Here is a 13087-nt window from a genome sequence, read left to right on the forward strand (position 1 = left end):
AGCCAGCGCTTATAGCTCGCGGAAAGACCGCAGCATGCCTCCTTCTCTAGGCCCGCCCTTGTAACTGTCAGCCCAGGCTATTTAAGCGCCTCCCTAGGCCAGGCTGTTTCCAGCCGGACCGTAGGGGGGCACGCACTTCTGCCTCTTCAGCGAGCGGAGGCGAGTCCAATGGAAAGGGGGGGCCATAGGGACTGCCCTCTATGCCAGCTGCCCCTCTAGCGCCCCCTGTGTGGGCTGGTACATCTGCTGAACACGCTTCCTACGTAGGACACCATTCACCCAAACATGCACCGAATGTAATCCAAATCTGGTCCTCAACCTACTCTTATTTCTTTATAAACGAGTTTAGGGGAGAATTCCGGCACCCATTCTCTTGAGAAACATGCGTGGAAAGTATGAGTAACCCTTTTACGCATGATTTTTATGAACCCCTTGATTTTTTTTTAGTTGTGTAGAGGCACAGATCGAACTTGACGATTCTGCTACCCCAGCCACTCTAGAATACACAACTCATTGCAGTGCTTCCAGCAGGACCTTCGCATGCTCTCACTCATGCAATGGGTCCCTATGCCACAATGACTGAGGGGCATTGGATTGAAAGTAACTGCACTTCACTGGATCACTTTCTCCCCGGGCAACAGGACAGTCCTTTCCTGGCACTGGGCTCTGACAGATTTGGTAAGGTTTGAATGTTCTGTGCCCCAATCTGTGTTCCTCCTTCCCCTGAACCAGGTCCTTCACACAGAAAGAGACACAGGAGCCACTCCCTTGGGGCCCTTCTGCCCTGCCACCAGGCTCAAAATGGGTATTCTGTTAGCTGCTGCATGCTGAATCCTCCTTCCCTGGCACTGGACCCTTGCTCTACTGCAGTCTGTGGATCTTCTGAGAGTCCCGCTCTGTAGCCCTCCTTCCCTGGGTGTTTCACTGGACCCTTGCTCTACTGCAGTCTGAGAGCCCTGCTGTGTACCCCTCCTTCCCTGGCACTGGACCCTTGCTCTACTGCAGTATGTGGATCTTCTGAGAGCCCCGCTCTGTAGCCCTCCTTCCCTGGCACTGGACCCTTGCTCTACTGCAGTCTGTGGATCTTCTGAGAGCCCCGCTCTGTAGCCCTCCTTCCCTGGCACTGGACCCTTGCTCTACTGCAGTCTGTGGATCTTCTGAGAGCCCCACTCTGTAGCCCTCCTTCCCTGGCACTGGACCCTTGCTCTACTGCAGTCTGTGGATCTTCTGAGAGTCCCGCTCTGTAGCCCTCCTTCCCTGGGTGTTTCACTGGACCCTTGCTCTACTGCAGTCTGAGAGCCCTGCTGTGTACCCCTCCTTCCCTGGCACTGGACCCTTGCTCTACTGCAGTCTGTGGATCATCTGAGAGCCCCGCTCTGTAGCCCTCCTTCCCTGGCACTGGACCCTTTGCTCTACTGCAGTCTGTGGATCTTCTGAGAGCCCCGCTCTGTAGCCCTCCTTCCCTGGCACTGGACCCTTGCTGAACTGCAGTCTGTGGATCTTCTGAGAGCCCCGCTCTGTAGCCCTCCTTCCCTGGCACTGGACCCTTGCTCTACTGCAGTCTGTGGATCTTCTGAGAGCCCCGCTCTGTAGCCCTCCTTCCCTGGCACTTGTGTTCTGTGGGCATCAGTTTGTCTTCCATGCTGTATCCTTTTCCATTGAATGGATGTTCGGTATGCCCGCTGTGTGATCTGTCACATCTTTCATCCCGGGCACTGGGCCCTTCCCCCGCTGCAGTGAGTGGATGTCCTATGTGCCCCTGTGCGACCACTACAGAGAGCTTCATCCCTAGCCCTGACCCTTTTGGAGTGAGTGGGTGGTCTGTGCAGCCCGGCTTGTAACGTTCTTGCCAACTTCTTTGCCTTGGCCCTTTAGCAGATTGGTTGTTCTGTGAGCCCCTGCCGAGGACTGGGCTATATTGGGGTGCATGTGTTGTGGGCCGTGGTTAAGCATTCCTGCGGACACCTCTTTCCTTGGCACCAGGGAGTGGATGTTCTGTGTCAATGCGGAGCTGCCTTTCCTGAAACTGGCACCTGGCACTTTTGAACTGAATGGGTGTTCTGTATGCCACAGTTTGTAATTCCTACTGAGCCCACCCGTGCCCCCCCACCCTTCCCTGGCATGGCCGATGGCCCTTTTCTAGTGAGAGTGGGTGCCTGTGGACCTCCGTTTATACCCCGTGCTGAGCTTCTCTCACCTGGCAGTGGATCCTGGCATAGGGCACTAAATTGAGGCTGCGTAGTTGCCAGTTTGTAATACCTGCAGAGCTGTCCTTCCATGGCAGTAGGTACTGCCCCATTGTAGTGAGTCGATGCAAACTGGAGCCCAGTTTGTACCACTGCAAACTCTCCTTATCAGCACACTGAAATACAGTGGAGTGGATGTACTTTGGGCCCTGCCTGGCACTTGGCCCTGGCACTATTGCAGGTTGGACATTCTGTGTCCCAGATTTTACCACTGCTGTGGCCTGTTTCCCTACTCTCCTCCCCCATCCCCATCCCCACCCCCACCCATCTTTCTTGGCACTGGAATTTGGCCCTGATGCATTGAGTGGGTGTTCTGTGATCCCTGTCCTGTTTCTCTGGCATTCTGTGATCCCTGTCCTGTTTCTCTGGCACTTGGCCCTGATGCATTCAGTGGGTGTTCTGTGATCCCTGTCCTGTTTCTCTGGCATTCTGTGATCCCTGTCCTGTTTCTCTGGCACTTGGCCCTGGTGTATTGAGGGGATGTTCTGTGATCCCTGTCCTGTTTCTCTGGCACTTGGCCCTGGTGTATTGAGGGGATGTTCTGTGATCCCTGTCCTGTTTCTCTGGCATTCTGTGATCCCTGTCCTGTTTCTCTGGCACTTGGCCCTGATGCATTGAGGGGATGTTCTGTGATCCCTGTCCTGTTTCTCTGGCACTTGGCCCTGGTGTATTGAGGGGATGTTCTGTGATCCCTGTCCTGTTTCTCTGGCATTCTGTGATCCCTGTCCTGTTTCTCTGACACTTAGTCCTGATGCATTGAGGGGATGTTCTGTGATCCCTGTCCTGTTTCTCTGGCACTTGGCACTGTTGCAGAGAGGGGGTGTTCTGTAGTCATACCACTGCTAACCCCCCTCCCCTCCCTGACACTGGCCTAAATGGGATAGCGTGTTTTGTGGGGTCCAGTTTGGTGCTCCAATTCCATGCCACTGGGTTGGCCGCTGAGTCTCTGTCGTTTGGACACTGGCCCCACTGCGGCGATAGAGGGTGCACTGTGGGCCTCTGTTTGTGCCCTCCTTCCCTGGCACTAGGCGCCGGCAGCAGCATTGCGGAGTGGATGTTATGTGTGCCCCTCAGCTGGCACCACTGCTCAGCTCTTTCTCTGGCCCGGTCCCTGGTTTGTAATGCCCTCCTGAGCCCCCTTCTGCTGGCACAAGGGCCTCGGCCGATTGCATGGAGGGAATGGTCTGTTGGCCTCAGTTTGTGATCCCTGCTGCTGCAGGGCCCTCCTCTCGGGCGAGCTGGCACTCGGCCCTGGCCTCTTTGCAGAGAGTGGATCATGTTCTGTTCCCCCCCACTCCTAGTCCTAGTGGAACAGCTGGCCAGGATTTGAGCACGCGGAAGTAGGGCACTCGCTCGGAATAAACGTGAAACAATTGATTATTGACAGCAGAGTAACACTTCTCTCATTTTTATGACTGCGAGGAACCATTAGCCATGTGTCTCCCTTCGCTGTAAGAAGTCGGAGAGCGTGGGGAATGCTTGACGAGCCGACGTGCTCGCAGGTCACATGACTCATGGGCCTGGCCAATTACCCAGGTATTTCCCGTGCATGTAGTTACTCGCCCCGCCCTTGTTTGCCGTCTTTTTTTTTTTCTCCGTGCAGTTCAGATTCTTGCGGCCGCAGACATCACTGTGTCTACTCAGGATGCAAGTCACCCAGGAAAGCTCCTCGAGGGGATGACTTTGCGGCGCCTCGCCTTTTCCGCGTGTCACTGGGGTCGCAGGAGGTCATACGTGCGGCGAGGCAGTCTCTGGGGTTGCACACCGGGGGGGGGGGGGGGCGGGGCGGGGCGCTGTGACGTGAAATGCCTTCTCCGGTATTGGAAGCATTGTGTCATCACTGTGGGGAAATCGCCCCCGTTCTTCACTCGTGGTTGGGTGCGCCTTGAAAAGCTGGGTTTTGTGCACGCGGTGGTTGTGTTTACCCTCCTCCCCTTCCAAGGGGGCTGACACTGAGGGCCTCTCATGTACAGGGGTGGGCTGGCCCACAGGGAACTCGGGAGATTTCCCGTGGGCCTTTATTTACACATCTTCTTAAGGGAAAGGGGTTAGGTTTGCTTACAATGTTTAATATAGGGCCACTTTGACTCCACTGGTTTTCTTTCAAACAATGCAGACCGCGTCCCAAATCCTGCTGGTTTGCTTCCAGAAGGAATATAGAGCTTTTTAGTGGCAGAATAGTCCACACCCAAGGACCCACGCTCTGAAACTTTCCCAGTCTGCATCGCGGCCTTAAAGCTGACATCCTGATGCTCCAGAGAGCACTGAACATTAACCTTTTCTTCTCAGCTCATAGAACTTGAACCACTGTGTTTCTCGAACCCTCCCACCCCCATTCACCTACCATGTTTGGGTGCCTTTCAGTTCTTCCCACCCACCCGTCTCCATAAAAACGTGCCGTGAAGCAGATCCAGCAGCACATGTGCTAATTCATTAATTATTTATTTTAGTTGCGATTCGGTTTACATATTTAAACCGTACACAAAATATTAAATTATATCGTCAATATAATTTTTTTTATTACACGCACAAACTCATCTATCCTCCCGGCCCATATAAAACGCTGATAAATATTAAAATATATACAGTAATAGGTGCTTATAGTTGGCAAATGCTAAAATGAAGCAGTATATAAATGCTCTACTAGATGTCGCCTCTTGAAGTTCCTGTGATGCTTTTCTACGGAGCCCAATGTAAATACCTTTGTAGTAATCTAGGCTCAGTTCAGTTCTTTCTTTATTCGAATATAAAAGTCTTAATTCCAGAAGCAAAATACAAGATAAAAAATAATGCAAAGTGCGCTATAAAACACAGAAATATAAAGTCCCTGTGACAAATCAACTTCCGGGGCACCAGTGGTCCAGAGATGAATATCGGTTTCTAAAACATCACTCCACCCGCACCTCTAGTACACCATTAGGGATCTGAACAGATTGGAAACACAAATTGGAAACACAAGGAAGTTATAAACCTCCTTGTCCAAATTTGGTAACGTGGACGGAACGGCAGGCTTATCTCTGCAAGGTTGTGGATCGTTGGTTAGTTGCAACTCAGCGAAAATACAATTATTCCCCAATGATAAAACGGACTGTCCATTTAAGGTTGTATAAAAATATCTACTTTATTATTATCACAACAGACAGTTCTAGCAACACTACAGAATACAACCCACCCTGTAAAGGAACACAGAGCACAGTTTCAAGAGGGAAAAGGGATGCACTCTGGATACTGACAGGAGGGTAGTTGGTAAAAACCCAGGGGGGTCCTGGGAAGTCCCTCTGACAGACATTAGTTCAGGTTGCAAGAGCCTTACCCAGTTTCTTTAAATCTCTATCTTTAACAGAGGAGAAAAATCCAAAACTTATCAGTCTTTGTCCTGCCCTTGGGAAGTCCAGCACCGAAATGATAGGCAATTCTCCTCTGAACAAGAGTACCAACAGCAACCCCAGACACGTGTTTCGGTCTGGTTGGACCTCATCAGTAGGGTGTAGCTGTGCCTCTCTAAGAATAGTGAGCAGGGGGTCCGCGTCCGGATTCCCCTAGTAACTTAGTACCCTCTGAATTGGGGTAACCCCCTTGCAGGGGCTGCCTACTGTAAACACATGTACCAGACATAACACTTCACTGCCCTTGATACTATGTGGCCGGAGCTGACTTCAGGTTGACACAGATGCATATCAAAAAGGTGCTGGGGTTTCCTGCCCTTTATCTCTGCGACCAGGCCTCTCGCAGGCCTGCTTCAATTAACTCATCAGTATGCGCTGCCACCAGCAGGACTGACAATGGGCAGGGCGGATCCATGGTGCCTTTGATATTTAATAAGGGCTGGCGATGGCCGGATTTTGACTTCTTCCTCTTGAGATGCCTTCCTGTATTCCTGGCTGTCCCATTCCAAGTAAATTGGACAGGGGTGGGAGGTGTGCGCCTGTAGGCTATATAGGCACTAAGGCTATATCTGTGGATTGGTCCTATCATAGATCACCGTCTATTCCAACATTTAATTTATCGCCTATAACAGATAAAGAACTAGAAACTATTATTAACCAACTCAAGCCCACAAGAAGTAAAAATGACATCCATACTACTATGATAATTAAGACCTGTGCCCCCTCCTCAATTATCTCTATCTGTCAATTTGTCAATACTTCTATATCTACCGGCACGGTCCCTCAGGAATTTAAGAAGTCATGGGTTATGCCAATTTTTAAAAAACCTGGGCTTGATTGTCTGGACTTGGCCGCTCTTGGGAGTGCAATCCGCTGGTTTTGCCCTGCATAGGGCTGAATTTTCGTTTGAAAAAAAAAATATATCTATATATATATACGCACACACCAACCTTTTGACTAACCCTCAATTTCTCTCCACCTTACTCACCACACACAAACCAGCCACACGCACATGGCTTAAAAAGAAACCTCCCCCCAAACTTCGAACATCATAAACTATAACCAACATACTCTGCCTCTGGCCAATGAACGCCCACACTATATGCACAAGGTTCCCCCTCTGGAGAAAAACCTCAGATTGCTTCTACACTTCTCATCTAGAAAGCTTACAAGCATGCAACGTTCATGGCACTTCTGACCTACAAAACCCTGCAATCTCGCCTTCCCTCTCCTTGCCAAGCCTACCCACTCTCGTCCAGATCTACCAGAGCGCCTGAAGATATATATATAGTGTGTGTGTGTGCGCGCCTAGAAGGCATTCCCTTGATTAAGCTGTGGAAATGATGTCATGTTAATGGTTTTCATACTGCTAAAGTCACCAAGTGCTAAGACTTGTCCAGGTAGTGGCATATTGTTCCCAGGCCTTTGTCTGCCAAGAAAGGGAAAAGGGCATCCGAGGCCAGGAAGGATGAAATGGGGAGCAATGTTAAACATCCATGAAAGATATGTAAAGTTATGATGGGGGGATGAAAGGTAGGTAGAGCCTGTGATAGTTTGCATCAATGAAGAGCATTCAAAGAATATTGCTAATTGGGGAAAAAGAGCCAACGCATAAATGCTCCTGGGAACGAGGGTGTAACCCATGAGGGCAGTGTTTCTAGTACTGAAAAGTAATTAGTAAGTGGTTGCATGGTGGTTTTCATGTGTGCTCCAGCGTACCCTTGCTGCATGGAGGCTTGTCTGTTAGGTGTTACCATAATCTGCCAGACAGACCCATCTGGGATTGTCCAGCTAGCTGTCAGAAGTGACCGAGCCCAAGGTGTACAGCGTGGAAGGTGAATGCTGTGGACATAAAAGGGGAAGAGGAAAAAGAGTGCAGACCATGACCCCAAGTGCAACATCTGTATGCCAGGTCCTGCGGTATTTGGATGGAACAGGGGAATTTACTATGAAATGAAAGTTTAGATAAACGTGGACAAAGCCCCCCCACACTGTTTGAAAACATGTCACACTAATCCTCAATACACAGGACCCATAAACCGAAAAATGCATTGAGGGTGTATTGATGGGTGGGTGCTAACGCAAATTAAGTTTGGCGGTATCCCAGTTGGAATACCACCCAACTCGTGATGTGGTCCCGGGGAAACTGCTAAATATATAATGGTTATGTTTAACAAAACCTGTGCAGACACCTCTCTTTCCTTTCCCGCCTCTCTGCTGGCTCCTTGAACCCTGGTGTACTATATATAGGTACATCCCAATTTTTTGTTACGGGGACCTGTTTCGACCCGGGAAGGTGTGTGTGTGTGTGTATATATATCAAAAACACATAAGAGGAAACGGGCTACCCCGCCATGTAACACTGAAAGATTTTCGATTTACCTCTAACCCTGAGCAAGTCCTCGGAGCCTTCGCCGAGGGTATGGCGGGCGGGCGGGTGGGGGGGGCGGTTCATTGCCCCTTGACTAACTGCACATGTATTTTGGAGACAGAATGCTTTGCTGTGTTTCGTGGTGACGCCCTGCAGGCCCCCGTCTGTAGCTCTCCTCCGGGATGCCGTGTGACTGTAACACAGCTGCCCCTGCCCTGTGTGCCTGTGAGAAGCAGAGCGGTCTTGTGTTTGTGTTCTGCGCTGTGTGTGTCCAGTTGCTCGCTCCTCTGCCGTTGCACGAGCTCTGCATCTGTGTGTATGTTGTGGGGGAAACGTTTCGTTGTGCTTTATATTCTAAGTGATTAAGCCCGGCAGACCCCTCCTCTTCCTCTCCGCTCCCAGAGTTGCGCCTAGACCCCTCCCTCCCTCCCTCCGCCCGTGAGTCTGTGTGAAGTTTAGAGGGCTTGTGTTGTTAGAAATGCTACACAGTGTGTAATGTGTTAATGCTTATGCTGTAGGCATCCTGTGCAGACCCGTCTGACCCCCCCTCTTCTCTCTCTCTCTCGCCCTCTCCCTAGGTGACGGTTCCTTTAACCCAGAGCCAGTCCTCGGAGCCCTCCTCCTCCTTTTCCTCTTCCCCGGGGCGGACACAGAGAGCATAAAATGAGCGGCTCGCAGGGGCGCCTGGCGCAGTTGGGCGGCGGGGGCGGAACGGCGGGAGCTGCGGACAAGGAGGCGGAGATGCCGGCCACGGAGAAGGACCTGGCGGAGGACGCGCCCTGGAAGAAGATCCAGCAGAACACGTTCACCCGCTGGTGCAACGAGCACCTCAAGTGCGTGCAGAAGCGCATCGCCAACCTGCAGGCGGACCTGAGCGACGGGCTCCGGCTCATCGCGCTTCTCGAGGTGCTGAGCCAAAAGAAGATGTACCGCAAATACAACCAGCGGCCCACCTTCCGGCAGATGCAGCTCGAGAACGTGTCCGTGGCGCTAGAGTTCCTGGAGCGCGAGAGCATCAAGCTGGTGTCCATAGGTAAGGGGCGGGTGTTCCATGTGGGTCTATGGGGGAGAGGGTCAGCGTACTGCTGGCCGTGCGAGGAGGCGTCAAACTGCTGCCTGAGGGCAAAGACTGGCGCCAGGGGCATAGGGTGCCTCAACCTGCTGCCCGTGTAAGAGGCATTGGGTCTGGAGTGCTCGAGCTGGTAAGAAGTGGGTGGGGTGTCGAGCGGGATTGTCTAGTGTGGTTGGGTCCACCGCAGCAGTGGCAGGTTTCAAGCAAAGGGCCCAGTGGGCAGCACCTGGGAAAGGGCCCCAGGTGGGCGGGTCATGGAGGCAGAGCTTAGGGTGGGTGGAGTTAATTGCGGTCACAAGTGCGCAATGGTGATCCTTTGGGACAAAAGAAGTTGTCTTTATTATATGTACCTCTGTTTAGTGGTCTGACGAACTAGAAACAGCTGGGCCCCCTCAGCAGGCTTTGCTCTCAATGGTAACGTTGGATGATCAAGCCTGAAACTAATGTTGGGAAAGAACATTTTTGAAGGCTAAAGGCACTAGCAGCTTATCAAGACCACACCATTTCCTAGACAAATGGTGCCAGGAAGGTTAGTTGGATCCAATGTTTGATGACTGACACACATCAGGGCGTGGCGGGGCAAGTCTTAAAAAGAAAAACGAAGAAAAATGGGTGCCTTATGAACATTGGCAATGGGAAGACGTCACAGGATGTGACATCACATGATAATTCCTACAGCATCCAGATCCATTTTATGCCTGGCCCCCGGTGTCCTTACCCCCACGCACGTAAAATATCATTAAACATCATGTTTGTAATTAAAGGAGTGCACCCAAACTATAGAGTTGTTTCATATTAATAAAGTGTCCATTCCTATATTGCACACCACAACATTCTTTTGGTTTACACAGGAAAACCTTGCATCGAGGATGCACAAAATAAATGTATCATTCCATTCTTTTGCTTGACCTGTTTCTGTAACAATGTGTATATACTGTCAGGGTTGTCTATTATGTGATTTGTGTACGCTTCAGGGCATTGCTAGAAAATAATTATTTAACCTGTTGATTCCCAAACCTGAGCAAATACCAATATGAATTATGCCTGGGAAGATATGTGGTGAAGTTCTTGCATCTCCGTCTGGGACAAAATACTGGTTTCGCTACTTAAAGAAAGTGTGTAATCCCTGCCAAATCATTCAATCTCCTCATGCCTGAGCTATCAACATCGGCAGACCATAAAAGCTAGTTAGTTTGTCACTTTTGCTATGAAATAAAATCTACTCTCTAGATTTTTGTCACTAAACTTGGATATTTAAATAGTGATTTTGGCAAACCACTACACATAGTACACATTCACATACAATTATCACCCAACAAAAGTTGGTACTGATTTATGGACCTCAGAAGGATGAAAGGTAGACTTGGCACTGCAAGTACTAGTCTTCGACCTGCAGACCGCACACACACACAGTGCAGAGGTGAGCGCTCAACCCACTGAGCTACCTTGTCGCATAATAATAATATACTGTCCATATAATGCTCACCATAAACTTCTCTTGGCTTACACATGAAAGAACACCTTGCATCCAGGATGGGAAAAATAAACATATCACATTCTTTTTGCTTGACCCAGTTGCATAATGTATATACATTGTCAGGCCCATTTAGGATGTGATTTGTGCACGTTTCAAGGCATTGCTAGACAAATAATTATTTAACCTTTTGATTACTAAACCTTAGCAGATACTGATATGAAGTATACCTGGGAAGATATGTGGTCAAGTTCTTACATCACCAGGTGGACACAATCTGGTTTTGCTACTTAAAGTGTGTAATCCTGGCCGAATCATGCAATCTCGTAGTGCCTGATCTACCAACATTGGGAGCCCATAAAAGCAATTCACTTTGCAGCTTTCCCTATGAAATAAAATCTACTCTCAAGAGTCCCTAGACTCTACTTATTGATAATTATTGGTTATTTAAATGGTGCTTTTTCCCAAACCACTATACATAAAACATATTCACATACAATTATCACCCAACCAAAGTTGGCATTTATTTGTCGACCTCGGGAGGATGAAGGGCTGTTTTGGCCTTGGCAGCATTAGAGTATTTGACCTGCAGATCACACATGCATCACAGAAGCGTGCACTCAACCCACTGAGCTACCTTGTTACATATTATAAATATAGTGTTGATTAATATAGAGCCCAGCAAACTCCCCTTGGTTTGCACATTAAAGCCTCTTAATGTTAATAGCAGCGATGCCATAGAGTACTGAAGGTCAATGTCATTTTTTGTAATGTTATTTCTGTGATGTTTCTCTGTCTTTTGTTGCACTGGGCCTTCAAAAACCCAGGCAGGCCACAAAGATAAATTCTAACAGTCAGTGCCTCAGATTCCTAAGAGTCGTAATGTGTTATTTTACTGTGCTTTGTTTAAACGCAATGCATTTTGCCACAAGTTATAACATAAGTGGTATGTTTGTATGATAACTGTGCGCACCACAAACTGCTTCTGATGTGCCATTGCCATTGGTCCTAAAGTGGCCTGCAAAATTATTTTGTCAATGAAAGGTGACTCCCCCTATGTGGTGGAGGGGCAGGGGAAGATGGTTTACAGCACGGGGAACAAAGGCTAATAAAGGAAGCCCCCAAGGCCTGGGAAGGGATAGTGAAGGGGTGCAGCTTGGACAGAAAAATCTGGGGAGGGGCCCAGGGGACTGTTGTGGGCCCAGCCAAAGTAACCCCCAAGGTCGGGAACAGGGGATTGGACGGGGGGCTTCAGAATGGTACAGAAAGGCCTAGAAAAGGGGGAGAGGGTCCCAGGGGAATGAGATAATCGACCAAGCCCCAGTGAACCAGAAGGGGAGTGGGAATGGCGAGAAGAAATGGCAGGAAATCGGGACAGGGCCCCAAGAGATGGGTGTGGGGCTGGACTATTAAAGCCCCAGGGGCCGGGCCCATGTCACAGCAGCAGAAACAAACTTCTCTCTTCTTTGCAGCGTCTCCCGGGCCTTCAGCAGGCACGCGTCTTCAGGAACATGTACAGCGTGCAGGCCATGACCACCGGCTCCCTGCTAAATCTATGCCCGGTGGCTATGGCCGCTCCTTCTTCCTTGTGGGAGGCACGTCCGCCGTACCTGCTCTCCACTCAGGCTCGGACTGGCCTATACAGCACTAGGCCCATGGCTGAACCAAAAATGCAAAATGCTGGCGTGGGCCATTTTTTGTGGTGAAAATGGGCCGCTTCTTTGGTTAATGGGGGTCAGTTTGATGAGTTACTTGCGGCTAATAGTTTGGATCAGTGCTGCTGAATAAATATTCTTTAAAATGCACAATTTGCATCACATTTTATCAAAAATCTCCCCCTTGGGTACTATTCAAACATTGTCACAAAAGGAATGAACTGCCATTTGCTACTGTGGGCCACTTTTACATTGGTGCCCGAGGTCATTTTATGGCCCAGTCCGACCCTTTCTCCACTGGCCCAGAAATGGAGGAAATGGAAAGGTGGAGTAGGAGCCGGGTCTGGGTGTGTCTGAGAGACTGGGAAGGGGTGGGGCAGGGCACAGGGCCGTTTGTCTGCCTGGCGAGTGTTAAATCCGCTTCGCAGTGACTTTAACATCTGTAAATGTCCACACAGCACTGCTGTCTACGCCTCTGGGGTTAGGCCTCTTTGCAACAGGTACAGGCTTGTGAACCTGTCTGACTCTTCAAGGAGCATGCTACTGGTGTCTGTGCCTTCTGGGCAGGGTAAAGGGGATCCTGCTGCCAACTCTGTGCCTAGTTCACCTCTAAATCGGGCAACACTGTAGGTGCGGGCGAATGCATTGCCAAAGGGGCGTCTCTCGCCTTATCTGAGAATACTGCAAGAAGGCAGCTCGTATTCTCGTGTCGCCCGTTCCCTGATGGTCCAGGCCATGTTGCTGTCCATGCCAGCCCGCAACAAAGATAGTTGGGCTCTACTTGACCAATCTCTTCCTGCGGCACTGCTGGGTAGTTCTGTCCAGGCACTGGCCTTGCAGTAATTTTGAAATTGCGCAGAGGTTGTCAACTTTGTCCACTCGA

The 13087-nt window shown here is 50.0% G+C and overlaps 1 protein-coding gene across 4 annotated transcripts in view; it reads left to right on the plus strand.

Annotated features, from left to right (window-relative positions):
• FLNA (filamin A) overlaps positions 1–13087 on the plus strand; it is a 275782-nt gene that overhangs the window by 86366 nt on the left and 176329 nt on the right. For all 4 annotated transcript variants that reach the window (XM_069645454.1, XM_069645456.1, XM_069645455.1 and 1 more), the window contains exon 2: positions 8582–9036. In XM_069645454.1, coding sequence (XP_069501555.1) covers positions 8667–9036 — 370 coding nt within the window. In that variant the 5' untranslated portion in view covers positions 8582–8666. The remainder of the gene's footprint in view (positions 1–8581; positions 9037–13087) is intronic.

This window comes from Ambystoma mexicanum, chromosome 2p, assembly GCF_040938575.1.
Source record: "Ambystoma mexicanum isolate Mex_15411 chromosome 2p, UKY_AmexF1_1, whole genome shotgun sequence".
NCBI classification, from domain to species: domain Eukaryota; kingdom Metazoa; phylum Chordata; class Amphibia; order Caudata; family Ambystomatidae; genus Ambystoma; species Ambystoma mexicanum.